Source organism: Tuber melanosporum (assembly GCF_000151645.1).
Source record: "Tuber melanosporum whole genome shotgun sequence assembly, scaffold_47, strain Mel28".
Taxonomy (NCBI): domain Eukaryota; kingdom Fungi; phylum Ascomycota; class Pezizomycetes; order Pezizales; family Tuberaceae; genus Tuber; species Tuber melanosporum.
Genome location: NW_003299092.1, coordinates 537,005 through 562,809, shown reverse-complemented (window position 1 = coordinate 562,809; position 25,805 = coordinate 537,005). Strand labels below are relative to the sequence as shown.

Here is a 25,805-nt window from a genome sequence, read left to right as displayed (position 1 = left end):
AAGGAATTTTTTTACTTTTATTATTATTTCTATTCATGTTTCCCGGAGTTGGGGCGGCGGAAGATATCTTCAGATACTGCATGGATATTAGCGGATATATGTATATATCTTCAGGTATCTGGCGATATTAGAGTGCATCTGAAGATGTGGGCTACATACCAAGAAAATATCTACTAATAAGATAGCATATGTCGAAAGCCTTCCAGGGCCGCCAGGTGTCTATGAAACCGCAAGGATTTCAAAAGGCCTGGCCGACAAAACCCAGGTAGGATTCACATTGACCTTACCTGATCGGACTGTATATCTTCCGGCTATCTGTAGGTCGGTCTGGCTGCTTGCCAGCATTGCGCGCAACAGTATGCTGGATCAGCCAGGTACTCCGCTCCGCTCCGAGTCCTTCTCTTTGGAAGCATACTATCTCCAGAATTGAGAGCTTCCCCACCCTCCCCCCACGCCGAGGCTATCAGCTAACAAATTACCACTACACTGACCGTCCCAAGTGCTGGTATATTTACCCAAAAACAAAGCCTGTCAGCAATTCGTGCCCCCCCCCCTAAACTCCGGGGGGGAGTAGTCCCAGGTCACGACACGTAGGTCTGACCGAGCCCTACTCAAGCACAGTACTCAAGCACTGCGCTGCTAGTTTCCCCCTTATCCTAGCCCATCTCGCATGCTGCCCCACCAAATTACTCAGTCAACTGTTCAATACTCGAGTAGAACCTACCGTTAGCGCCCGAATAATTGAACCCCACACCAGGAAGTTGAAGGTGCCTCTTCTGATACGGCGCGGCACATTTTTCACTTATTTTGTCCAAAGCTGGTGCTGGGGGCGGGGGTAAGCTTTAGCAGTCCCTTCACCCTCACCCAAGAGAGGAAATTTTGGAAGACTTAGCGCGAGGTTCGATTATCCCAACACTTGACCAGGAAACCCCCCCCCTAGAGAACATAAACCCTTCAACAATATCCTCGGGAAAGACATTCTCACCAGATGCAGTCCACGGAATAGCAGCAGAATAACAGAGCTTTCTCTGGCATTTGTACAGCAAGAAAAGTGACAAAAATTGAGCCCTGTTTGGCACGCCAAAGATATGCCGTTATTCCGGCATTTACACCGATTTTTCACACGTCGTAGCGTGCCAAACGGGGTGTTAGAAGAAAAAACAGAGCTACAATCAGAAGGGGATATTAGCTCTTTAAGGGCCAGTTTGGATATTACCGCTCCCATACAAAGTGACCGTTTCAAACCGGGAGAACGAGCGTTTTTATATGAGAAACGATCACAGAGAGGAAAGGTCACAACGTTTCTAAATAGGCCCGAAGTTCTTTCTATGATGTAAAAACCCTATCTTCAGCATCCTATCATACTGTAGCTCGCGTAATGAAATAATGGAACCCTTACGGCTTTTATTTCAAGTGCTTGTACTTCTGAGGCCCCGCCCAGGACTCCGCTGAATCTTCCCTTGATCAGGAACATCAATCCCCACGAACACTAATGGGACGTTACAAATTTGAGATATTTTTATTTTCCAGAGGATATGGGAAAGGTTTCTTCCCTTAAGTGCAACGTTCCTAGGTTAGGAGCGAGCGAGGCTGACCTGTTCAGATTGACCCCCCGGTCTATCATACACTTTTATCATAATATTGTCATACCGCTATTAGCCAATAGGACCTTCGCGCAACCGGGCCTCGAACGGTTTGGTAGAGGATCGGGTGGCGTCTTGTAAGTTGATTGATTTGCCTGAATGTGAAACCCCAGTTCTGTTCTAGTGCCCTTTGGAAGGTGCACTTTAAACTCGTTACGCTAGGTAGAGAATATTGTTGATATTAAGTTACGCAAAAGGCCTAAGCAAAGAGTCGAATACTGTGAAGTCGTTGTGGTAGATGATCCCGCTAACTTTTCCCCATCTTCAAGACAGCGCTTTGGTCGGTCTTTCGCTTGGTTGCAGGCTCACCAGATTATGTCGAGTAATTGCTAAAACTGACCTACCGTGCTACCCCCTCAGTGCACGACTTAGTCAGCGATGATGTTGTCACGTCTATCCACATCCTACCTGTACGGTACAGTACTGTACATCGATGTGAGCTTCTCTGCCTTTCCATTCCACGCACAGAAAAGCATCAAACTCCCTGCACTTATCATGGTGAATACTTGTTGCAAGGTAAAGCTCTGAGCCACCCAAAGACGCCTCCGTAAAAAGGAAAGAAAAAAGCCAAATGACAAGTGCCTACCGCACAGTGCCGTACCCAAGCACAGTGACCGTGCTCGATCACCCAACCTCTTTACCGACGACGAACAGGGCGACAAGTAATTTTGTGTTTCAAGTACCCCACCTTGACGATCTCCCTCTTTGCTACTCGAGTAACGAGATAGCCCCCCCATTCGTCACCCGCCTAGTTTCGTCGTGGGCAGGGTAAATACTGCATGTCAGAAAACTAGGAGAGCGCAGGGACGGGTTACAACATCTTGCCATTTGCAGGATAATATATAGAGCTCTCTCCCCGACCGCTCAATGGTACCGCTGATCACTGGTTTTCTCTATTTCCAGCCACCCCCTCATACTCGAAAATGACGGGTCCGAAAACGTGCTCACATGCCCACATGTGCAAGATAAGCTAACCAGATGTGGAGCGGAATTCATTAAATTGGAAAATGCAGAGCTCCTGTTACCCGCAACAGGAAACAGGAAAGAAGAATTCGATAACGGGGTGGTAGGTTTGAATGAGCGCCCAAAATTGGTGGGGGAATTCTTTAAGCGGAGCACTTCAGTCCCGAAATATTCCACCAACTACAAACTACATACTAAGGCCCCATAACAACTTTTAATTTTACTTCTCTCTCTATTGTTCGGTAGGGAGGAGACAGGGGATCCCGCGAATAGAAAAGTTAGGTGCACCCAAACACAAATGTCTCATCCGGTTATTAGCTGTTACAATTGCCAAGATGCAAGTTATCCGTGCTAAGAACTCGTATTAACTTATATTTAACCTGAATTCTGAGCTAAAAACCCCCGCGAATCCCGTCTCGGGTTCTTGGAAAGGAACATCCGTCTAACCGGCGGGTAGTTTTCGATACAAGTACTTACCCAACGCCACCATGCACCTCAGGAACCCGTGTTACCGGAATCCCAGTCCCCTAGCCCAATCAGCGAATCTCTCTTGTTTGAGGATGCATAGATTGCCTGTAGGAAATACTTTTTCCCCCGAGTTGAACAGTTGACCACTCAGTTGGTTGCCCAACCAACCGGAATTCACTCGGTGAATCAATGGAGAATATACCGGACCAGAGGTGCAGCTACCTCTACCAGGTTCGGTAGAAGGTTATCTCTACTGCTATCTCCACCAACTCAGACGAAGGGATATAAGGAACCTCCCGTTCCTTGGAACTTTTCGGTTACTCCCCCGCTTGATTCCCTAAGTTCATCTGCTCAAAAACTGGTTGCTCCGAACTCCTACCGAACTCCCTAACACCTGTTTTCGCCATGATCTCCGTACACAGCCTCAAATTCTACTGCTGTAACTGTTCCCAAGAAACAGAGGCTCGAGCCTCCCCCGAGCCGATACCAGAGCCTCCAATTACTAGCCAGCCAGCACCCGAGGCGCCTATGAATCCTCATGTTCGCCCGACCCCTCCTAGGGCCGAGATGTCGTCAGATGCTCGATAATAAACGAAATAGTCTTCAAGGACTCACGGCAGCTGTTTCTTGTCTTTTTGGTAGGATATACTACAGTCAGAGATTGGTCTTCTGGCTGCTAACGCTCTGACGGGGGATGGCAAGATAGGCGGTCCTGAATTGAGTGGGTGCGGGGGTTCTTTTGTCTTGTCTTTGTTCTGTCGAAATTTCTTATACATGTCTAGTGATATGGTTTAGCTCTCCATACAATTCAGCTTCGAAATTTGGCTTCACGGCCTTTACCATTCCTGGGATGAACCCATACTTTACTCAGTTTTTATTTAGAAACGAGTTAAAGGCACCCGTGAGAAACAAAAAGCGGATCGTCCCCAAACAACCCTACTGCAGATGATCCACTCCAAAGCTCAACACAACACTTGCTAAGACGAAGATAATTAGCTCGCCCCAAAGCTCAGATTCTGGCTCTCGGCGGTAATCGGCTTTTCACGTTAGAGATGTCATGAGAGGCCTCTTGTACTCGTAGCAGGAACACGCAGATATCCAGTTTACCATAGTGGTTGCATTTTACCCCCCCGAGAGTAGCCTAAAACTAGTTAATGCAAATGTCACTTCACCACCATTACAAAGGGAATACACAGCTGCTAACATGTGCTTCGTGTTCTTCTGCTCCTACCAAAATTTTACTCTCGTTTAAACACTAATATTCCCACGAAAACCCAAGGTATCACTATTTCCTCTCTACTGGGCCGCCGAGAACAATCCACTCCACCCCCCAGCAGATAATAACCTTCACCACCGTGGTGGTGGAAAATCCTAAAGTAGAGCAGCATCTGCCGCCAAGCCGCCACCGCGATGGAACTTCCTCGACATGCGGGGCTTGTGTGAGAAGAAAAGGCGCGAGGTATATTTTGCGCCCAAAGTAGCCATGTCGAAGCGACAGCCGCCACTTCTATTCTATGGGTAAGGTCCAAAATTTACTGCCGAGAGAATTCCTTGGGTTTTCTCCGCTGTGTTGTCATGAATAATTTAGAAACATTATTTTTTGCATGTCCACTGACTAATGAACAAAAGTGTCATCAAGTCTCGGCGCTTTTTGTATGGGAAGCTTGTTTTTTGGCCATTTTTCAACAGTTACTTAAACCGAATAATTTTAGCTACCAAAACATCAGTTTGTCTTTGCCAGGCCTAACCTCTTATGTATGAAAAGTTGGAATATCATAGTTCCAAAGCTTATACTAGTATTTTTCGTATTCTTTTAGTAGTTCAGCAAGGAAACCCACCTATGATACTTGTCAGCGACTATCAGTGTGGTACGCTTACACTACCCGTGATCTTTGTTACCAGCTCCGTACCGCGATGCCGGTCGGTATCCAAACCGGGAGCCACGCTACACGTAAAGTAGCCAATTACTAGAGTAAACAGTGGAACAAAATTGAAATTACCGGCTGTGACAAATTGTGGTCAAACATCTAATGAGGAACAGGGATTCCCATTGCCGCATGTGGATCTGCGAGGATCGCAAGAAAACGGTTGGCATCGAAAATAGATGCTCTCCGTCCCGTTTCGAAAAAGGCCTTACACAAGTCACACCTTGAGCTCGGGACGACTTGCATCCAACAGGGGGGTTGGTACGAGTACCGATGATACTTGTCACAGGCAAGAAGTACCCGAAAGTCGCCATACTTTTGAATTTTGTATGGGCGCACTGACATGCACAGACTTTTGGCCATACTAAACCCCCCTTCTCTATCCTTGAATTCTCTCTGAATTATCCCTGAATTATCCCTGTTTTCCACCTAAGTGTTCGGGTACTTCTTGCCTGTAGCAAGTAAAGAAGAATCAGGATCAAGAACAGGGATTTTCCGTTATCCCACACGACGCAGACAAGCCAGGTGAGTTGTCGCATATTGTGGTCTACCTTGTTAACCTGGATAAGGGAGCCTTGGTTTTCCCTGCGCTATGCTGCCGGGTATCATACCTGGAACTAATGATCCAGGTTGACCTCAGATCTCTACTAAAGGCGGTATGGTCGTTACAACCTGGCCAGTACCGGTGGAAAACATCTACGAGTAGGCAATTGCCGCGCTCGAACTATTCCTAATGTCGGAATATTCTATGTAACTAAAAAGGGACGAATACCGGTATAGATAGGGAGTGTGCAGGCCCCTGGTTGCTCGGAATCATACTCGGGTGTCTTCTGCTCCCTCCAAAATAGAAAACTTGGACGTCCTGAGACAAATTCCTCTTATCAAAACTGGACGATTACGGTGTCGCGGAAACTCATTGAATAGGAAAACCTATTCTATATGAGACAATCCCAGGTCCTCTCCGCAGAATAACATCATTTTCTTGCATCTGCAAAAAGCAATGTTCTACCCACGGTCAAGGGAATCATAAATTTACTTGAATTTCCATGCTAGAAATCACAACTATGAAAAATGTTAAAAACTCTAAATATTCATTTTTTAAAGTGAACCGGATTCAGGCAATCCCAACTATATTTACTCTTTTGAAAGTCTTGGTGTCGTAGCTTTAAGCGGGAAAAATGTGATTTGGGTGGAAACTAAGCTACTAGTGGTACCGAACAAGGGAATGAGCATGGCCTCAACGCAGCTTGGCGGGACGCTTACCCAAGCATTTTCCGGAAAAGAATATTTGCCAACAAATTTCAAACTCCTGGCTATCTAATTGTTTCCCTGGGTTAAAAAAGATTTCTGGTTTACTCTCCTTAATTTATATTGATCCTCACATCCTTTCACCGGGTTTGCTTGAGTCATTCCAAAAGTATAATTCTTATTATTACTCTAGTTACTACTGCATTGGGGCGTAAGAGGTAACTAATAAATGTGAAGAGGTAGCAACCGAATATATAGGGGAGAAATTTTCTTTTATGGATCCCGTACCCATATCCCACTGTTTTCCAGAATTTTAGAGTGGCTTTATTGAAAGCTTTATATATAATTGCTGACTCTAGCCATAGCAGATGACTCCAAATACTAGTACCCTGCAACAAGAACTGCGTAAAATACCTCATGGGCAGAAGCGAGGTTGTCATGGATTATCACTCGCTTACCATAAGTTGGAACTTGAAGTAAATAGAGAATAAATAGTAGGAGTTTCCACGAAGAGTTTTGAGTATAACAGAATGAGAGTGAATAATAATTGACTTGACTTCTTCTCATCCTCCACCTAATATGAAAGTGGATGATAACTATATACTACACATAAGTCAACCTCGCAAATATCCACCACATCTGGGAGCACTATCCCTTCCAATCTGTAACACTCCAAAACACTCTCTAACCTTTCCCCTTATCTCCTCACATAGGTCCAAACTGCTCCTCGATACCTCTCCTTGCAGGTGTCTAAACCACTCCTCGTTTGAGGTTATCAGGAAGTCCTTGACAACCACCACCACACTACAACAGAACTTGCTGGAAACATCCTTATGAGGGCACATACGCGTCGGAGGGAAAATACGCTAGCGTTGGAGAATTTTTCTTCATACATATTTCCTTTCCTATCGCCTTTCTTTCTCTCCTGTTTTCCTTCCTTTTTTTTAACTTTCGTCAGACCGATAGAGCGGACATCCCAGCTCTCAATCTAATTACTTTTGGGGGATTGGGCGCATAATTTGCCATCATTACAAACACTGATTTGTACCGATGCTTCGGGATTAACCAATCATAGCCCTTAAAACGAAGATTATGACAGCATGCTTGTGTCCTTGTTCATTCCAAAGATCATTTGTGCAGACAATAAAGCTTGTGCCAAAGACATCCTTTATTCTCTTTTTCTCAAGCACTTTCGGCGCACATTGAAAAAAACCTCCATTGCAATCATTACCTCCATTTTTGACATGACCATTATCTCCATTTTCAACAGCACTTGAAGCCGAATAAACGCTAGAATCAAACAGGCACACACCTAAGCAACATTGCCAAGCATAGCCTTGGCTGGGTGGGCGCAATTGTTTACAAGGTAGCCAATTTGTTAACCGGGTCGGCCGATTGCAAAGTTTGTTCCCCGATCCCCACAACTTGTGTATGTCAAAAGAAGTGCATTTGGAGCTAGTTAGCCTTGATGAAACTGACCTTTCCCATTCAAGACCTCACCTGGTAAGCGCTTACAGGTTGAGTGCATTCCACATTTCACTACAGATACTCTGTGAGAGCTAGAGAAAATGCAGACTAGGATGTTGTAACTTTGTTCTCTTTGGGCAAAGAGATTGGTCAGTCTCCTTGCTTACGATTATCCGGTAGACAGACTACTGAGAAGTAACTTCTTAAAAACCGCCAACCCTAATCAAACCTGTGTCAATCAAACCCGTGGCAATTCTGGTAAATTTTCCAAGCTTATTGTGTCGCACACCACTCTTCAAGGTCCCATATATCACTAGCTATTAGAGGACATCCTTAGCCACGGCACTCTCACTAGCTCTTCCTAGTCGCGCCTCTCAGTCAGCACGATAGTCCACCTATCTAGCTTTGTGAGGGGGCGGAGGCGGGCGGTAACTTATGCTCTAAAAGGATGCCCCGGGCGGACTACTTGAACTTGCAAGTTCCTTCGCCCACGGCATCCAGACTGACAAGAACAAGTACACTTGGCAGTTCCCCAACACAAGCCCCTATGGTATACAAAGTCATTAGAAGCCACTCGGTCAACCAGAGGTCCATTGTCCCGGAGGCATATTGAGAATATATAGGGGATACGGCATAAGGCCATCATGGCTTGTGCAACAAGAAAAAAATAGGACCCTCTTGGCGCCCAACTCTGACTTTTCCATCAGACAACCACCAGCTCTGGATTCTCCAGCCATTATTGGAACCCAAGATAACTCAATATGCTAATGGTGGGAGGCCCTAGGTCTCTTCCCAGAGATACATCATGCCTGGAGGTGACTGTCGGGCCCTATCGTCAACAGTCATCTCTATTTAGAGCTAGCTCTGGCTAGAGGTTGAGGGGCTCCAAAGACAGATCCCGAGTTTATCATACTATCTCCTCGAAAGGACTAGTCCCAGTATCTAGTATCCAGAAGGGCACCTCCCGGGCTACCGGAACCACTATCCTCCAAATCCAAGGAAATTTCTGGGCGGTTGGAGATAGTGCTTGGCACTAGTTGAATCATGTCCCTAGGCTCGCGAGGGCTCGCGCAGCCCCAGAATAGTGGATGGAACTCGAGTCATATATCCGGGGATTATCTGCCATGCCCACAGCCCTTCCTTCCACCCTAGTCAGAGCTTTATATAGGCAACTCACACCCATTTCTTCATCGCTTTGCTACTTCTACAACCTTTGAGAAATACACCTACGAGAAGCACTAACCTAGAACGGCCAGGTGCTTCGCTCCGCACTCTTCCCTCACGAACATACTATTTTCCGAAACGACCCAGATGTGCACTGTAGTTGAAAGCTTTGCTACACTCCCCCCACAGCGAGGCTATCTGCTGCCCAGCTATGGCTACTGATCTGATTATGATACCACATATAATTTCGTCATGCTCAAAAAAACACATGCAAAAACAGCCCACATGGATGACCCCCGCATAAACCACCTGCCGATTTTAACCCTCCGCGTTATCACACACAATCACCAATTCCAGGAATCCGTCATATTTTCGCTCCCACCGGATCCCCGTCTCAGAATAGGCTTAAAAGGCGCGAACCAGCTCGGCGGGATCGTGTGACTCGGGCCTCCCCAGTTCGTTCGTTTTGCCCAGCGCCATCTGAGGACACCGGCACTCGATCCCGCTTCCGCAAACTCCCCAATGCGACCTATAACTCACTCCGGAAGATGGCTTTTACCTCTCTGGCTCTCTGGTCGACTCAGGATTCATCCAACATTCCAAGCAGCGCCGTTCTCCCTCCCGCCGACGCCGACTCTACCTATACGCCACAAATACAAACTGACACGAACCGGTAGGCATGTCTAGTCTGAAGTAGGACTCGGTTCTTGAGTTCTTGGCTCCGAACACCTTCCAAGGCTGGTTGCAACTTGGTCTAGCGTTAGCGTGAGTTGAGGTCATACCTGATCACCCGCGCCCCCGATCCCCCAAAGCCACTGACCGGGGATTGTGCTTTTCCGTTGTCGCCCGAGTCTCTGTACATGTAGTTTGTGAGGTTCTGTTCCGGGCAGTAAATTTTCCTTCTATATCCGAGCGTTTGTCTGTAGCCTAAGAAGAAAAGGCATTCTCCCGGGAGCCCGCCCCCCGCACCCGACCCCGTAACACGATTTCCAGAATCCGACCCTTCTCTTCGTCACACACAGTGGCGCCTGTTCTGGGAAGACCTTTTTTCATTCTTTTATTTTTCATATTTCCACCCGGGCCGTCATCTCGGAATAGACTATTGCCAAATACTAGGTGTCCTGTCTCATCCCAGGTAGCACTATTGATAGAATAACCCACCCCGGAGACTTATCATACATAAGCTCCGTGAGGGTTATGCCGAGCATTTTCAAGTTGGAGGGATTTTAGGTAATTGAGGGACTCAATTGGTATCCAAAGTGGTCTAACGGATACCCAGCCCCGGAAGTACATCCTGCTCACGTGTTTGGCGGCGAGCTGCAGTAGCACCAACTTGACGGCACGGCAGTTGCATGCTTATCATACACCGTCACCGGACTTGGACGTGCAGTAGGCGAGGCAATCCCGGAACAGCGATGATTGGGGAAAATTAGTTCTATCATAGCTTCTATTTTATGATACCTAACGCTTAACCTTTCCCCTAGCGAAATTCCGTGGCCCTATGGGCTAAGTAGTCTCAGTAGAGTACATACGGTGAATCCATCTAGTTATTGTCGTATTGCGGTATTAATTCCAGAAAAGAAACAACCCATAAAATTGAGCCGCGATAACTTCCAGACATAAGTCAAATCATATCACCCCTGCACACGTCAACTCTAGCCACGTTCGCCCAGCCCGTCGTCGGTTTTCTCCTGCACGCGAGCTTCAACCCCCCCCCACCAAACCCGCCATTCCCTCCCCCCCCTCGCCTTGAACCTTTTCTTCCCATTCCTCCCCATCACCACCTCCCCCACCCTCAACTCTCTCCATATCAACCCACTCCGCGCGAATCCCAAACTTCACTTCCAAAGCTTTCCAAGGATTTTCCACAAACTGGGGACTATACAACTACGCTCTCACCTCATCCCAAGTCAAGTAAACCACCAATCCCTCCTATAAGTAGTGAAGAAAAAGAAAAAAACATACCCCATCTCCACCGCCGCCACCCTTTGCCCTTCCCCCGCTACTCCCACCAGCACCACTCAGAAACTTCGGTGGAACGTAAGGCGTGAACGCTGGCGCGGCGTAAGGTGCAAACTCCGGCTTTTTCGGAAGAGATTTGACTCCCCCTGCGGTACCCGCGAAGGTGGTTACTTCTGCAGCCCCGGGCGGGGGGGGTGGGAGCGGGATAGAATTGCTGCTGCTGCTTCTGCTGGGGTGGTGGTGAAAATGTTTTGGACGTTTGTTTCTGGAGCCGAAGGAGGTGAAGCCTAGTGATGAGAGGTCTTCGGGTTGGTCTTCTTCCGGTTCCATCTTTCGTCCTTTGTTTTTTCTTGGTATGGTTATTGCTGTTGCGAAGTGGTGAGGTGGTGAGGTCAGTACCGGTGGTTATCTTAAGTCGAGGTGAGGTTGGGTTGCCACGTGATTTAGCCGCCAAGCTTTATCTCATCTCAGGATTACGGTTTGGGGAAGCGGGTAAAATTCGGATTGGGCGGTTAGACGCGGGACGCGTTGTTTGGTCCAGCGCTGGTGGAGCTCCCTAAGTGCGGAGTCAAAGACAGGAAAATGCGAGACTTGTGATATCGGGATGGTACGATATCACAACGGCGGGAGAGCCGCGGCGGTGTTTTCTCCGCACTATGATATTTCCTAAGACTGGAAACTGTGCGCCAGGATGATGCTACGTCTACCGGTATTGCTCTGTGGATCGGGTACCAGTATAAGGTATTTCTGACCAGGAGGTTAATACAGCCTTTTATAAATAACCCCAGGGCCTGCTGCTATTCCCAGTTGGGTCTCCATAGCGGTTTGATGACAGTTTGCTGTGAGTAAGAAACTCGCAATGTCTACGGGAAAAATAAACACATAAGATATGAGTACAAGCCGCCACCATCCCTAAAAGTGTGCCAAACCTAACAACCGTGCCGTAGAATAAGCCAAACCCCAAATAAAAGGGAAGAAAAAACAGCAAAATCAAACTGAAAATACGCCAGGCGATTTTTACGTGAACCCCGAGAAGAAAAGGGGAGGGGTGTGACCGCAATCATGATATTGATCCAAGTAGTTCTCGCGATATCGTAAAGCAAAAGAACATTCTGGAATTTATTTTGTGCTTCCCTAGCAATCGAACCCGCCAAACCCCCACATTTGTTTTATTCTATTCCGGGACTGAGCCCTGCTGGTTGAATTTCGCTCTAGCATTACCGAACAACTCTTCCTGTTGTCTCAGTAGCTCCTCCTGAGAGAGTCCCGATTGCTCCAGCTTGGTCTGCTTCTTTTCGCGTGACTGGAACTTTTTAAGTCAGCATTTTTCAGCCAGGGTCGTAAAGGCGATGTGCAAGATACCCTCTGATGTTCCTTGTGTTCCTGGGCAACCTCTTGGATCTGCTCGATATACTCCTCGAACCCCAGGTCCTTCAACGCTTTGACAACATGCTCGGCAGCGATGGTCTTCTTAGCTTCGCGTTCGGCGATGTCATTGGCCTCGGAGGAAACTAGGGTAATGAACTCAACGCAGCAGTCTATGAGTAAATCGCGCGTCTCTTTGGCGAAAGCAAGATCGTTCGGAAGGATTTCGGAAATTATTTTTTGTACGGTAGCTAGCCGAATGTCAGCATATTCATACGATAGGGGAAATCAGGCGGACATGTAGGGAGAAAAACCTTTCGGGAGCGAGAGGTCGTCGGCTATAGAAGACGTTAGCACATTTTGCCCTCCAGATAGGATAGGATGAGGTACCTCCTCCTCCGAACTCACGGTCTGACATGACGATAGCCGGGGGTTAGCGCTAAGGAATGGCGTGTGAAGGGACGGCAATAGAGGGACAGCGGATAGAAGGTGGGATATCGCGGTGGGGTAGGGAGTTAAACTGCGTTCGAAAAGTAAGCGATAGAGTAGAGGGGAGCATTAGAGCGGGTATATAAATTATAGTACAGGGGAGGGGGGTGCGTCCCTTTTTATGATTGTAGGGTGCAGGCGACACACTGTGATCAGCACGCTGCCAGTCACCCACAAACTCCATTGGTGTCACCCCTGTCATCCTTCTTTCTCTTTGGGCCACCCAAGCCTTGGCATAACTGGACCGTGCACTCGCTGACATGATCATGTTGCCAAGAGCTTTTTCTGTTTGCTTGGATTTCACCGACAGCCCCGAGCCGCCCATTTCCACCATTCTTCTTCTTTACAGATGCCTTCCGCCGCCACCCTTGTTGTGGATAACGGTTCCTATACCATTAAGGCTGGGTTCACTACTGATAACACATGCATCACTATTCCGAACTGCATAGCACGAACAAGAGACAAGCGAGTGTTGATTGGCCAGCAGCTCGAGAATTGTCGGGATTTTGGGTCTGCCGTTTTTCGAAGGCCTGTTGAAAAGGTTAGAGGGAAACTTTGTCTCACGTAATACTACGCTCTAACGATAATCAAAGGGTTATCTAGTAAATTGGGAGGCCGAAAAGGAGATATGGGATAGAACTTTTCTTGATTCGGAATCGAAACTTAAGGTACTGGTTCTCTTTGTTGGAGCTATGGTACAGCACACACCCGACTGATGCGTCAATATCTTAGTGCGATCCGAGAGATACGACCCTACTATTGACCGAGGCTCCGAATGCTCCTTCAGCGTTACAGACGAACTGTGATCAGATGGTGTTCGAGGAGTATGAGTTTTCCAACTATTACCGCTGTGTAGGTTCGTATTCTGAGATAATTATGTTTCAAGTATTTCCTGACATCATAACCAATAGGCCCAACATTAATTCCCTGGAACGATACCAACACACTATACTCTCACGGGGACCCGTCATCCTTCTCACCGCCGGCAGAAGCTATCATGGTTGTTGACTCCGGTTTTTCGCACACCCATATTACACCAATAATAAGCGGTCAACTATGGAACACGGCTGTCCGCAGAATAGACGTTGGCGGAAAATTCCTGACCAATTACCTAAAAGAGATGGTTTCAACGCGTACATGGAACATGATGGAAGAAACATATCTCATAAACCAAGTCAAGGAGTCCGTTTGCTATATCTCGACTAACTTCAACGAAGACCTGGAAAAATGTCATAGTATGAAGAAGGCAGCAAACGATATTGTCGTGGATTTCGTTCTGCCAGACTACAACTCTGGTAAAGCTGGCTACAGGCGGCCGCACGTCCCCAAGAAGCAACCAGTATTCGGCAGCAATGACGAACAAGTTATGGAGCTGAGCGACGAAAGATTCTCGGTCCCAGAGCTGCTTTTTGCCCCTCAGGATATAGGGTTAGCACAGGCCGGGATTGCCGAGACCATAATACAGAGTCTCGAGGGTGTTCCGGAGAGGTATCGAAGCTTATTGCTCGCAAATATTGTCGTTGTAGGCGGCAACGCAAACATCGCAGGGTTTTTGGAACGGTTGGAGATGGAATTACGACCACTCGCTCCTGCTGAGTCTGTGGTGAGGATTGCCAAACCGGATAACCCAGTTACCTATACGTGGCAGGGTGGCGTGGCACTCGCAGGAGACCAGGCGGAGATGAAGAAGAGACAGGTAACGAGGGCAGAGTACATGGAGTATGGGAGTGTTTGGTGCGCCAAGAAAATGTCAGGAGAGGTCAGCAGTGTTCCCGGAACAGGGCCAACCGGAGCGGTGGAAAAGGAAAACAGGAGTCATAAGAAGAAACGGGTGGAAGATTGATGATAATCAGCCCCAATTATGTCACCACTTGGTATGGAAATGAGGCGTGCATACTTGTGCGAACTCGAATTATTTAGGCTCCTGATGCAAGCTGATACCTTTTTAAGGAGGTATAAAAAAATGTATAAGTAGACGGCTCTGCATTCATTCCGTTCAGCGATCGAGTCGTGTTGCATGAATAACCCTTTTGCGTGACCCTCAAACGCATAAGTTATGGCACCCTCGCAATCATGTTACCTAAGTTACAGTACTAAGGCTGAGTTGTGTCCCGGTGTCCACATCGTGCTATTAGGAGCGCGATCGAACATATCATCGTTCGCAGACTTTCGCAGTTGCTATCGTGGACAGTTGCATCAAGATTAAGAATACATGTAACCCATCCAATGGATATAAAGAGGAGATGGTTCATTCAGATGAACATGGAGCATCGCGGACCATGGCTTCTTCGCTTAGTAATTTACGGTAGTGCCCATCACTGCAGTAATACAGGACAAGTGGTATGCGAGTCAAGGCAGACAAACCAACCGCACCAAGAATTCGAGCCTAAGCAAAAATACAGTACAGTGCTGTGCTGGTGTTCGGGCTCTGAGATTCAGCTATCCAGACAAACATTGACTACGATAGATGTTTAATAAGTTTTATTATCATCCCTGTTTGCTAACCCGGCCTCAATGGACTGAGCTCGATGGGTATGCAATAAAATGGACAATACCTTTGTCTTGCAAAAGCACGGATGAGCAAACAGCGAGTATCGTACGGTAATACTCGAGTACCGATACCAGTACAACAAAACCCCTACCCAACCTGGAAAAATAAAAACAACAAAATTCCTACCCCGTGGGACCCCCCCTACCCAGTCAGCTTCCACTGTCGTATCGCGGCGGGGCTCTCCACACGGGGAGGCGATGACTGCCTGCCTACTGTACTCGTACCGGTTGCGCAACGTAAAAACCTTTTCGATTCGCTATCCCAGTCAGGTCACCACTATCCCTGCCAGTCACGACATCAGCCCATAATAGGTTTAGCTGGCAAGATCACTGAGTTGAGAAAATCAATGAACGAGATCTGACACCATCCCAAGTCACATACAATCGCATCAGGAAAGCACTATTCCTTCTCAAGCGCTTTTGTCTCTAAATCCGGAGATTGGCGACCTGGCGGAGAATCCTAACGGCAAGAGCTTTCGGCGCACCGGTACTCGAGCTTTGCAACATATTTGCTGCAAGTGCCCGTTGTAGAATACGGTACGGTACTCGAGCACAGGTATCAGACACAGAATCCCTTGACTCAGCCCCTCGAACCAAACACCCCAACCGAGGAAAGCCCCCCCCATTCCATTAAGTTAAAAGTGATTTTCGTGCCCGACCAGTCTCGCGTACTCGTATCATACCGGCAATTAATCTAGCCCACAACGGTTTCCCTCTCCAACATCGAAGAGCCTCAATCTTGGCACTTTGAGCTTAATTTGACCACACATCTTACCGATAACTTCTCATCCCTAGCCCTCCGAAGCGAGACTTTCCCTTCTGGGAATTACTAAGATGATTTATGCAGGCTCATGTGCTCGAGCACCGGTAGTCTACCGCTCTTGGGCAGGTTTATTAATCCCCGGAATACTCGAGTACTGGCTGTTTTTCTGCACGTGGATAGGTGGAGGTCGATGAGGGAGGTTGCGTCCTCTCTCTTCTCCCTTTCTCCCCCCGGCAGGTTGAGGTGGGGTAATGCTTCAACGGCCAGATAAGAAATTTTTGCTGATAAGCCGAAAGATCGGAGCCCTTACAATGTAGTTACTGAGGGGAGAAAGAAAGAGGCCTCAAGGTGATTTTGTTCTCGGATGAACTAGATACCGGTACCGGCATCGGTATGATATGTCAAATAGTAGGGTACAGTATTCGAGTAGAAAGAAGGCAAAGAAAAATAATATACTCCGGAGTATAAGAAATAGTCGGAGACCATCTCCGGGTGCCGACGGAACTCGCCGATTACCCGTTGACTTTAAACCCTGCTGCGGAATGGACTGTTAAGGCTAGTTCGAGGGGTGAGGCAACGAAAACTGTGCAGGGGAATTATTTCTCCTTAGGGTCTGGCTACAAGTACCGAGTATCATATATCATACATAATTGAGGCGAACTCGTTCTCATTGGCTCCCTACGTCATTTGGCCGATAAGAGAGAAGAATTTCATTGAGGTTTCTGGGGTCGGAATTTTTGCGTTCGCCCGACCCTTTTCCCTCCAAAGAGAAGCGCCAATATTAGCCAAGATTGGCCCTTCTATGGTTACACTCACCAAATTTTAAACCAGTTAAACTCCAGTTAAACCCCAGTTCGCCTCACCTAATTATGCTCACCCCCTAAGTACAAGAGTCATCGGTGTCTTTTTTTTTTTTTTTTTTTTGAGGGGTCAAGTCCACGTTTCCATCAGTAGTTCACAGCAACTTAACAACCACAACTACAGCCACGACGACTGGTACCGACACTTTCAAAGCCCTCTTTTTCTTCAGCGGTATCGCACTTGTGAGGACATTCTCTCGCTCAAGATGGTCGAAAGAAAGTATATCACTTACAACCAGGTATGTTTGCTTTCTTCGTCATCCTCCTCCTTTAGAGGAAGTTTCCAGGCAAGGCTACATGTTTAATTGGTGGGATTATTGACGATGGGGACTGCTGCGCTCAGGTTCACAAGCTCTGCCAGAACGCAGCACCAAAGATCTTGGATGAGTTTAAGCCGAATCTCATGATTGCGTCTGTCCCCCCCCCTTTTTACAGGAGAAAATCCCCCCATGAACTGACCAAACCCAGCATCGGTGGTGGTGGATATGTGCCAGCCAGAATTCTCCGGTTAGATTCCCCCTCTTTCCAGCCTTCTTCCCAGGTCCCATCGGCCTAACCTACAAGTATTTGCTAACAGGTGATCCACCAGCTCCTTCCTCAAAACTCCCGGAAGCCCCAACATTCCCATCCAGGCAATCGGTCTCTCCCTCTATGAGAAGCTCTCGGAGGAAGGACCGGAAGAGGAGATCGGCACAAAGGTTACCCGCACTCAATGGCTCGATTTCACATCTCTCTCCAATACCGACCTCATTGGCAAGAATATCCTCATTGTCGACGAGGTTGACGACACAAGAACTACATTGCAGTACGCGGTCCAGGAGTTGAGCAAGGACGTGCAGCTACAGGCGGAGAAGCTGAGCGGGAATCAACCGAAGACGAATTTCTTTATTTTTGTGTTGCACGTAAGTTTACCGCTTCCGGTTTGTGGCGTGGCGGGGTGGTTAATCATAGGGGTGGGGGGTGTGGTGTAGAACAAGGATAAGTCTAAGGGAGGAAAGTTGCCGGAAGAGATGGTCAAGGAGGGGCGGTATCTTGCGGCCGAGACGGTCGGTGATGTTTGGTGTTGTTATCCTTGGGAGGCTATGTAGGCTTTCCGTGCCCACTCCTATGCGTGCATGATTCGGTTTATACTAATATTTTACTAGTGACATCGACGAGCATGATCGACTCGCTGCCGCTGGAGAAGCCGCCGCGCAGAAAAATGGCACAAATGGAACAAATCATTAGAAGCTTTACTGGTTCTACTTTTATTTTTTCCCTTTCCCATCATCATCTTTGTGTTTCCCTTTTACGGCTTCTTCTTGGCACAACCTACGGTAAACCGACCAGTTCTCACCGGCGCAGGTGATACTAACTAGCGCCAATGGCTACTCTTTATCCCGTACGCTATCACAATGTTCTTTCATGAATTGGGTCCAGTGGGCCGCATCCTAAACTGAAGCCATATTCCGGTTTATGTTTTCTCTTTCTCTTTCTCTTTCTCTTTCTCTTTCTCTTTCTCTCTCTTTCCCGCCCTCGTCATCCCTGTGTTCCTGCGGGAAGACTCAGAGGACGTCAATGTCCATTGGTGAACCGATACCATTCGTTCTCTTCCTCGAGTGATGCCAAATGATTGATTAATTACTTTGTATCTAGCGAGTGATGTATCATGAATGCTATATTAAAGTTGGGATGAAACAGGGGACAGAGGGAAGGAGTGGTCATACTGAAATTACCGAACGCAATCGCTACCGCGTAAACCGCAAACAAGACGAGTTAAACGAGGGGAAAGGTGAAAGAGGTGGTGAACAGGGAAGAGTGGGGGTAACCCGCTGAGTGCCAATAACAACAAATGTGGAACGGAGAAAGAAGAAAAGGACGGCAGAAAAAGGGGGGGAACAAATCATGGTATCACACAAGAGGTTGAGAATCGCAATAACAGGAGGGAAAGGTTTCTAACAGCACATTCCACCCTTGCTCTTCTCCGCTCCTGCTGCGTTGGGCTCTACGCCGGCGTTCCTGCTGCGCGTGTACAGATCCTGACTTCCGAAGGCGCGCTCCCGCTCGATGTCCGCCCGCCGTTCGACGAGTTTTCGGGCGATCACCTGGAAGACTTCATCTACCCCTATTTCCCTGCCAAATTAGTCCCTCCCTCCGAGGCAGAAGTCAAGTTGAGAGCCAAACCCTGATCATCCCTAGCACTAATCTCATGACAGCAATCCATCCCACCCCACCCCCTCCCCCCCCCTCCCCCGCCCCCTATAGCGAAGCCTTCCTCCTCACTAAGATGCTCAGCAGCATACGACACACACCTTTCAAATGGTACCTCCCGCCGACTCGGCTCGGCATTTACTAGGTCCGCCTTGGTGCCGACGATGTGTATGATGATGTTCCCGTTCACGTTCTTCTTCAGCTCCAACAACCAGGAGTGCATCGCCTCGAAGGACGCGAGGGAAGTTATGTCGTAGCAAAGTATGCCGCAGTTCGCGCTGCGATAGTAAAGCTTGGAAATTGAGCGGTAGCGTTCTTGGCCGGCGGTGTCCCATATCTGTGACGGTTAGCTGCGGATGCGGATAGAGGGGGTTGCGGGGGGGGGAGGACTTGTAGGCGGACGAGAGAGTCGTCTATTATGACTTTTTTCGCCAGGAATGAAGCGCCGATTGTTGAGGCTGAGGCTGGGTCAAAGGTGTTGTTTACATAGCTGGCGATGGTAACTAGGTTAGCGAGGAGTGGGAGACGCGGGATGACATGGGATGGACGTATGATACCGGACTACGAGTGAAGTCTTGCCAACGCCTGAATTTTTTTTTTTGGTTGCGGTTAGCTTGGGTTAATTATTGATACTTGATAGAATGTTCGCTTTTCCCCACGTATCCCGTCCCATGGCAGCACATCGCGTCACATCGCGTCAAGCATCGTCACTCTCATTCAACGCTACGGCGCGAGGGGCGTACGGTATCATACCTTGAGTGCCTAGCACAACTAACTTTGCCTCGAGGCTCATGCAGAAGGTTGCTTTAACTCTATCTATCCCTTTTCTTTCCTTCTAAAAACCACAGTCCCGTAACCGGACCAAGTGCACTGATTTCGCAAAAACTTCGAGCGAGGAGGGTGAGAAGCGAAACTGTCGTAATGGAAGAATAGAGAGGCCCAAGGGACGTACACTGCACAGTAGTCTACCGTAGTCGAGTCAACTTACCGTAATCCAAAAAGAAAGAAAAAACTCACAAAGGAAAAAAGGGAAGAAGAGAAAAAATAGGAACGAGAATATGGAGGATGGGATGGAAACTGGGCGAATAAGATGGGATGAGATGAGATGATGGGATGAGTGGTTCTCTTCGCTTTCGCTCCTGAAGTAGAGATTGCTGATCGGGAGTGTACAGTACCGGTACTGGTAATACTACTGTAGTATAGTAGTCACCTTAATTTACTGGGAGAGTTAGAGTACTCGTAAGGTGGGTGAGTGAGTGGATGAACGAACGGGTGGCAATTTAGGGCAGGTGTTCGATTCGATTGCTCCGATGGGGCCTTGTCTGGTCACGGGATCCACCAAGCGGGAAGGATTGCAAGGTGTCCGCATCACATGATGCCGGAGCCTATAATGGTGAAGGTCATCAGCCGTCTATGATGCTATTTTTTTTTTTTTGGTTGGGCGTTGCTGAGAACACGGGTGGCGGGATGGATTGTTCCCTGGTGTTCGGCAGAATGACGCACGTGGTTTGGTATCATAGCTGCTCCGTCGGGTACGAGTAGGTTTTGCATTACCGGCAGTCTGGGTTACAGGTTACTGTAAGTTATGGATCTTTGTGTACCTGTAAGAAATCGGTTATAATTTAGGTTACCCTGACCGGCCGTTCTGGCTAAACTTAGTTTTGGTAGGGCCCGCTGCACGGATCGACGAGGGTGAAGCACTTGTACCGGTATTGCCTCCGGATCTATGATATCCTGGCGCCCCAAGGTCCTCGCATCAGGAGCTCCGGAACAGCCTCGGCTACAATTTGGTATTGAAGTGTTTGGTGAGGCTATCCTTCATAAAGTGGGTAACGGTTTATAAACCTTCTCCCGCTTCTTCTACCCCTCTCCCCTCCCTCTGCTTCACACCCGACCCATTGGCCGAACTATATCCACGACAAAACGTATATAGTGAGATTATAGACGGATAGACCGACTAGATGCAGCAGACAAGGCTCACGGGAAAGGACGTCGCGGAGCATGACAACAAAGAGTCTTGTTGGGTCATTATTCATGGGAAGGCCTATGACGTGACCGAGTTCCTACCCGAACACCCCGGCGGCGCGGGCGTGATTTTGAAGCACGCTGGTAAGGATGCCACCGAGGCATTCGAGCCCATTCACCCCCCGGATACGCTCGATAAGGTATCCCCTCCCCCCATCTCAATCGCTTATGTCGACTTTTCCCATTTTTCCTTTCACACGCTAATGTTAGGTCGGGTATGCTAGTACCTCGACCGGTCCAAGCACCTCGGCGGGGTGGACATGTCTACGGTAATAGCGGAGGAGAAATCCTTTGACCCGGACGAGGAATCTCGACAACAGCGTATCGCTTTGATGCCGCCGCTGGGGAAATGTTTCAACCTGCACGACTTCGAGTCCGTTGCCAGGCAAGTCATGAGGAGGGGTGCCTGGGCCTACTACTCCTCCGGAGCCGATGACGAGATCACCCTGCGAGAGAATCACTCCGCCTACCACAAGATCTGGTTCCGCCCGCGAATTCTCGTGGACGTGGAGCAGGTGGACTCGAGTACTAGCATGCTCGGGAGCAAGTGCGAGGTACCATTCTACGTCACTGCCACCGCGCTGGGGAAGTTGGGGCATCTGGAGGGGGAGGTGGTGCTTACTAGGGCTGCTAGCAGGCATGGTGTTATTCAGATGATACCTACCTTGGGTTCCTGCAGCTTTGACGAGATTGTGGATGCGAAGAGGGGGGATCAGGTTCAATGGCTGCAGCTCTATGTCAATCAGGATCGCGAGATTACAAAGAGGATTGTGCAGCATGCGGAGAAAAGGGGATGCAAAGGGTTATTCGTTACGGTTGATGCTCCGCAGCTTGGCCGTAGGGAAAAAGGTACCTCACCTCTCCTTCACATGTTAATTACTTCGCCTAATTCTGAACTCTGCAGACATCCGCACCAGGTTCGAAGGTGCTGCCTCCGACGTCCAAAAGAACAACCCAGGCGCCATCGACCGCTCGCAAGGCGCTGCGCGCGCAATCTCCACATTCATAGACCCCAGCCTCTCCTGGAAAGACATCCCCTACTTCAAATCCATCACAAAAATGCCCATCGTCCTCAAGGGTGTGCAGCGCGTCGAAGACGTGCTAACAGCCATAGAACACGGCATCCCAGCCGTCGTCCTCTCCAACCACGGTGGCCGTCAACTCGACACAGCCCCCAGCGCGATTGAAATCCTGGCGGATGTCATGCCCGAACTCCGCCGCCGCGGGCTCCAGGATAAAATAGAGGTTTACGTTGACGGTGGCGTCCGGCGCGCGACTGACATCATCAAGGCGCTCTGCCTCGGCGCGAAGGGCGTCGGCATCGGCAGACCGTTCCTGTACGCTATGAGTGCATACGGTGAACCGGGCGTGGTCCATGCGATGCAGTTGCTTAAGGACGAGTTCGAGGTGGCAATGAGACTTATTGGCGCTAGGAGTGTGGGTGAGCTGGGGCCTGAATTTGTGGATGTTAGGGGGCTCAGCATGCACAGCGTGCCAACACCGGCAGATTTTCTGTCGTCTGATGTTTACGACAGGTTGGTTGTGCCGGCGTTTGCTGTCAAGTCGAAGTTATAGCTTGCTCGCTCTGCCGGAGAGGTTTCTTTATTTCTTTCCTTTCCTTTTTCTTCTTAGAGTGAGTTGAATTTGCATATATGATATATATTGCTACGACAGAAAAGCAGAAATCACTTAAGTTTATTTACTCCCTTTCTAATTAGCACCTCACTGCCAAACGCGTCCCTTCATTTGACTCCCCCCCTTTTTTTAGCCCTTCCTTGGCATTTCCGCACCGGATAACCCTAATCGTAGCTAAACCCGCACCCCTTATCATTGATCTCCCGCCCTTCTTATCATACCATCACCACAGCCACCACGATACCCAATACAATAGTTTGCTCTCTCCTCCTGGACTACTCCTTTCTTCCTCGAGCAGATGTAACCTTTCGACAGGAAAAGAGAGAAAGAAGGAAAAACCTTTCCATATACATACAGTGCACGTGAAAAAGGTCTTGGTGTATGATACTCTTTCAATTTTTTGCACTTCCAACGGGGGGGGGGGTATTTACACGCCGTTACCCTACAGTTTTGGCTCGGTTTGGTACTAGAGGTACGGTTATTTATCCATTGCCCCTCGGCTCCCGGAAAGTGTCGGCCGATGTTTCGGTATGAAGGTTTGGGCCGGTATGATATGATAGGTGGTCAGTAGTCCAGTGAGTGCTGCGCATGCGTGGGAAGCATCAATGTAGACTCTAATGTGATTGGTGAAAAGGGAGAAGAAAAGAAAGCTACGGACGGATATAGACGGGGTATGTGGCTTACTGCCTCTATCGGAGATTTTCATATGTCGTGGAGTTTTTCCCCGCGAGGGGCTTGCTCGATTTATGATACTTTCTGGATGGTCCGAGGGCTTTGGGGAGTTCCGAGAGAAATCGCGGAGGTTGGAGGGGTTTTTGTTTTTTTTGGCTCGAGGTTTTGATTATTATATTTCATGATTGCCGGTTTGATTGTTCCGGGCTTGTGACTTTTTGTAGGGGGAGGGTTTTGGGAGTAGATTTTATTCCCATTCTTCTGCTACTCACGGTATATAATACGGTAGCCGTACTTACCATAACGGGAAAGAGCGGTTTTGCTTGTGAGGAGGCGGAGGGGTTTGGGTAAGTTTGGTGTAGACTATGGTCGCAGAGCGGTGTGTTTATTACTGGGGTTTGTGACCACTATTATCCTTTTCTTCTTCTTTCCCTTTTCTGTCGGATAGATGTTGGGTGTTCTGTTCTTCTGATATCCTACTCGAGTACAGTTGTCTCGTGAATCCCCTTGTTTTCACATCGCCCGCTGTGGCGATACCCGTTGGTTGGGTGTCTTAATATCAGGTTCGGGATCTGAATATTTCTCATTGGTCTGGTCGCTTGAAACTGAATAATTTCTCTGTCTGCCTCTGGCTTGAGGATAATAGATCGCTTCGCGATTGGGGATAAAACGGGGTTTTTTTTTTGGTAGGCGTGACGTTTCTCTAGATCGGGTTCTTCAAGTATCAGTATTGGTGCATTGCGGGGAGTCTTCGGATGTGTACGATACTGAGATGAAGAGGATGATGGAGACTAATGATTCTGAGAGATATCGCTTGCACTTCCTTTCTTCCTTTCTGAGCCCTCACTTCCTGCCCGGCCGCTGGTATGATGACGCGGTATCTCTGATGGCCCGGGCGGGATCGGAGGAAGGAAGGAAGGAGAGAAAGAGGGGTAAAAGGGACGATACATACAATTAAACCATAGCCGACTAGTATCAGAAGAGACTTGTGGAGCCTCGAGGTAGCAGACTATCGTACCGATCAGCGGCGCACCGGGGTAGAAGTTCCAAGGCCGGCAGGGAGTCGATCGGAAGGGAGCAAGGATCTGATAAAGCCCAATCTCCCCCCCATCCCTTCGGGCCTCAGGATGCCCGTGCCGGATTTGACTGTGCTACAGGTTCGGAATTGACCGGGTCGGACCACGGTATTGATTACTTCCCAACTCGGCACGCCAAAGTTGGCCAGTTTTGGGGGTGTATTCCGTTTGTCAAATTCCATTCCCCTTCGCTACCAAGAGAGGTGCTTGCATTATGGCTTTTTGGAACTACCGCGCGGATTGTTCATCGTTTTGCGAATTTGGTCCGGACGCCGGGGGGGGCGTTACCGTTGATAGCCTGGGTCGAAGTGAACTTTAAACAGGAGGTCCCACTGTTTGAATATTTCAAATTGGTCATGTGACTCATGTCATCGTGGCAGTTGTGTTAGCGCCACAAGTCCCTCTCATACACAGCTGAGCTGGGCTCTGTTTTGGCGGAGGTTGGCCTGAAGGATCATTTCGAAACCAGGGGTGTACTGTACTCTCTCTCTCTGTCCATTTCGTTTCGCTTGGACATTGGTTCCTTCACAGAGTCCCACCCCCGGAAAAGGTGGTGTGGCCCTAGGCGGTAGTTATTATCACACTAGCCTGCCACCTCGTCTTGGCGCTACACCACATTGGACCCCCATGATACAAGTACCAGTAGAATATCTTGTCAAAATACCGGTATCGTTCCAGAACCGTGTGATACCGGTACGGTACTATACTCGTGTATCCCAGCCAAGAATTGGCTCCTCTTTTCGAACGGCACTGGCTGACCTATAAGGAATAGTGTTCGAGTTGTTTGAAACACTGCCGGTCGCGCAGGATACTGCTATCGAGTGAGAGTTATAATCACGCAAATGGCAATGGTGCTTGCGAAAAAATAGCTTTCTTTCCTTTCCGACCGCCAAATTCGCATGGGGAGAAGGAGATTGAACCAAGTTGGAAATACTCGGGTATATTAAGGGCTCCATGGGGCGATATAATTTTATTGGTAGTGGTAGGAAAGCCGAGGAGTGTGTAATAGAGACTTTGGGTCTTGTGGCCGAAAGGTTTTGCTAGAGTATCAAGGTTGGCGATGTTTATTGTTCCCTACATGGTGGCGGTGTATGTGCTCTATGAGTAGTACAGTACTATCGGCCAAGTAGTGGCGAGGGAAGCTCTTGTGCGACACGAATGGTTGAGTTGGTGCGGGGTAGCTCCGCCCCTGGCATTCACCATCATCCACACTTTTGCGCTCCCCAAGGATAGGATAATCTTGACTCTTCATCTCTGCTCTTGCTTTCATTCTCCCAGACCTAGTTGAATATCCTCTTTACGAATCCCAAAGAACACATTCAATTCCTACGCGGCAGAAA

The 25,805-nt window shown here is 48.5% G+C and overlaps 5 protein-coding genes, besides 1 other annotated feature; 3 read left to right on the top strand and 2 right to left on the bottom strand.

Annotated features, from left to right (window-relative positions):
* Positions 1–10,421: 10,421 nt before the first annotated feature.
* Positions 10,422–10,499: a sequence feature (Short protein (GSTUM_00008480001, CAZ84303.1) was converted to a misc_feature.).
* Positions 10,500–11,702: 1,203 nt separating this feature from the next.
* Positions 11,703–12,623, bottom strand: GSTUM_00008479001 (uncharacterized protein; the record flags this gene model as incomplete). XM_002840065.2 has 4 exons in its annotated part: positions 11,703–12,143; positions 12,203–12,456; positions 12,520–12,543; positions 12,596–12,623. 4 exons carry the CDS (start codon positions 12,621–12,623, stop codon positions 12,015–12,017), a joined length of 435 nt encoding a protein of 144 aa, XP_002840111.1. The 3' UTR covers positions 11,703–12,014.
* A 420-nt stretch (positions 12,624–13,043) lies between these two features.
* GSTUM_00008478001 (uncharacterized protein) lies at positions 13,044–14,537 on the top strand (the record flags this gene model as incomplete). Its single annotated transcript, XM_002840064.1, has 4 exons — positions 13,044–13,235; positions 13,288–13,362; positions 13,427–13,550; positions 13,606–14,537. 4 exons carry the CDS (start codon positions 13,044–13,046, stop codon positions 14,535–14,537), a joined length of 1,323 nt encoding a protein of 440 aa, XP_002840110.1.
* A 2,418-nt stretch (positions 14,538–16,955) lies between these two features.
* On the top strand, positions 16,956–18,321 carry GSTUM_00008477001 (uncharacterized protein). XM_002840063.2 has 6 exons: positions 16,956–17,106; positions 17,211–17,278; positions 17,336–17,374; positions 17,457–17,769; positions 17,839–17,951; positions 18,013–18,321. The coding sequence occupies exons 1-6, from the start codon at positions 17,074–17,076 to the stop codon at positions 18,092–18,094; spliced, it is 648 nt and encodes a 215-aa protein (XP_002840109.1). The 5' UTR covers positions 16,956–17,073; the 3' UTR covers positions 18,095–18,321.
* A 145-nt stretch (positions 18,322–18,466) lies between these two features.
* On the bottom strand, positions 18,467–19,937 carry GSTUM_00008476001 (uncharacterized protein). XM_002840062.2 has 5 exons: positions 19,811–19,937; positions 19,615–19,642; positions 19,448–19,547; positions 19,031–19,394; positions 18,467–18,971 (listed from the first exon to the last, which is right to left on the bottom strand). Exons 1-5 carry the CDS (start codon positions 19,848–19,850, stop codon positions 18,802–18,804), a joined length of 702 nt encoding a protein of 233 aa, XP_002840108.1. The 5' UTR covers positions 19,851–19,937; the 3' UTR covers positions 18,467–18,801.
* Positions 19,938–20,771: 834 nt separating this feature from the next.
* On the top strand, positions 20,772–22,775 carry GSTUM_00008475001 (uncharacterized protein). XM_002840061.2 has 3 exons: positions 20,772–21,222; positions 21,307–21,931; positions 21,987–22,775. The coding sequence occupies exons 1-3, from the start codon at positions 21,019–21,021 to the stop codon at positions 22,655–22,657; spliced, it is 1,500 nt and encodes a 499-aa protein (XP_002840107.1). The 5' UTR covers positions 20,772–21,018; the 3' UTR covers positions 22,658–22,775.
* The last annotated feature ends 3,030 nt before the right edge of the window (positions 22,776–25,805 follow it).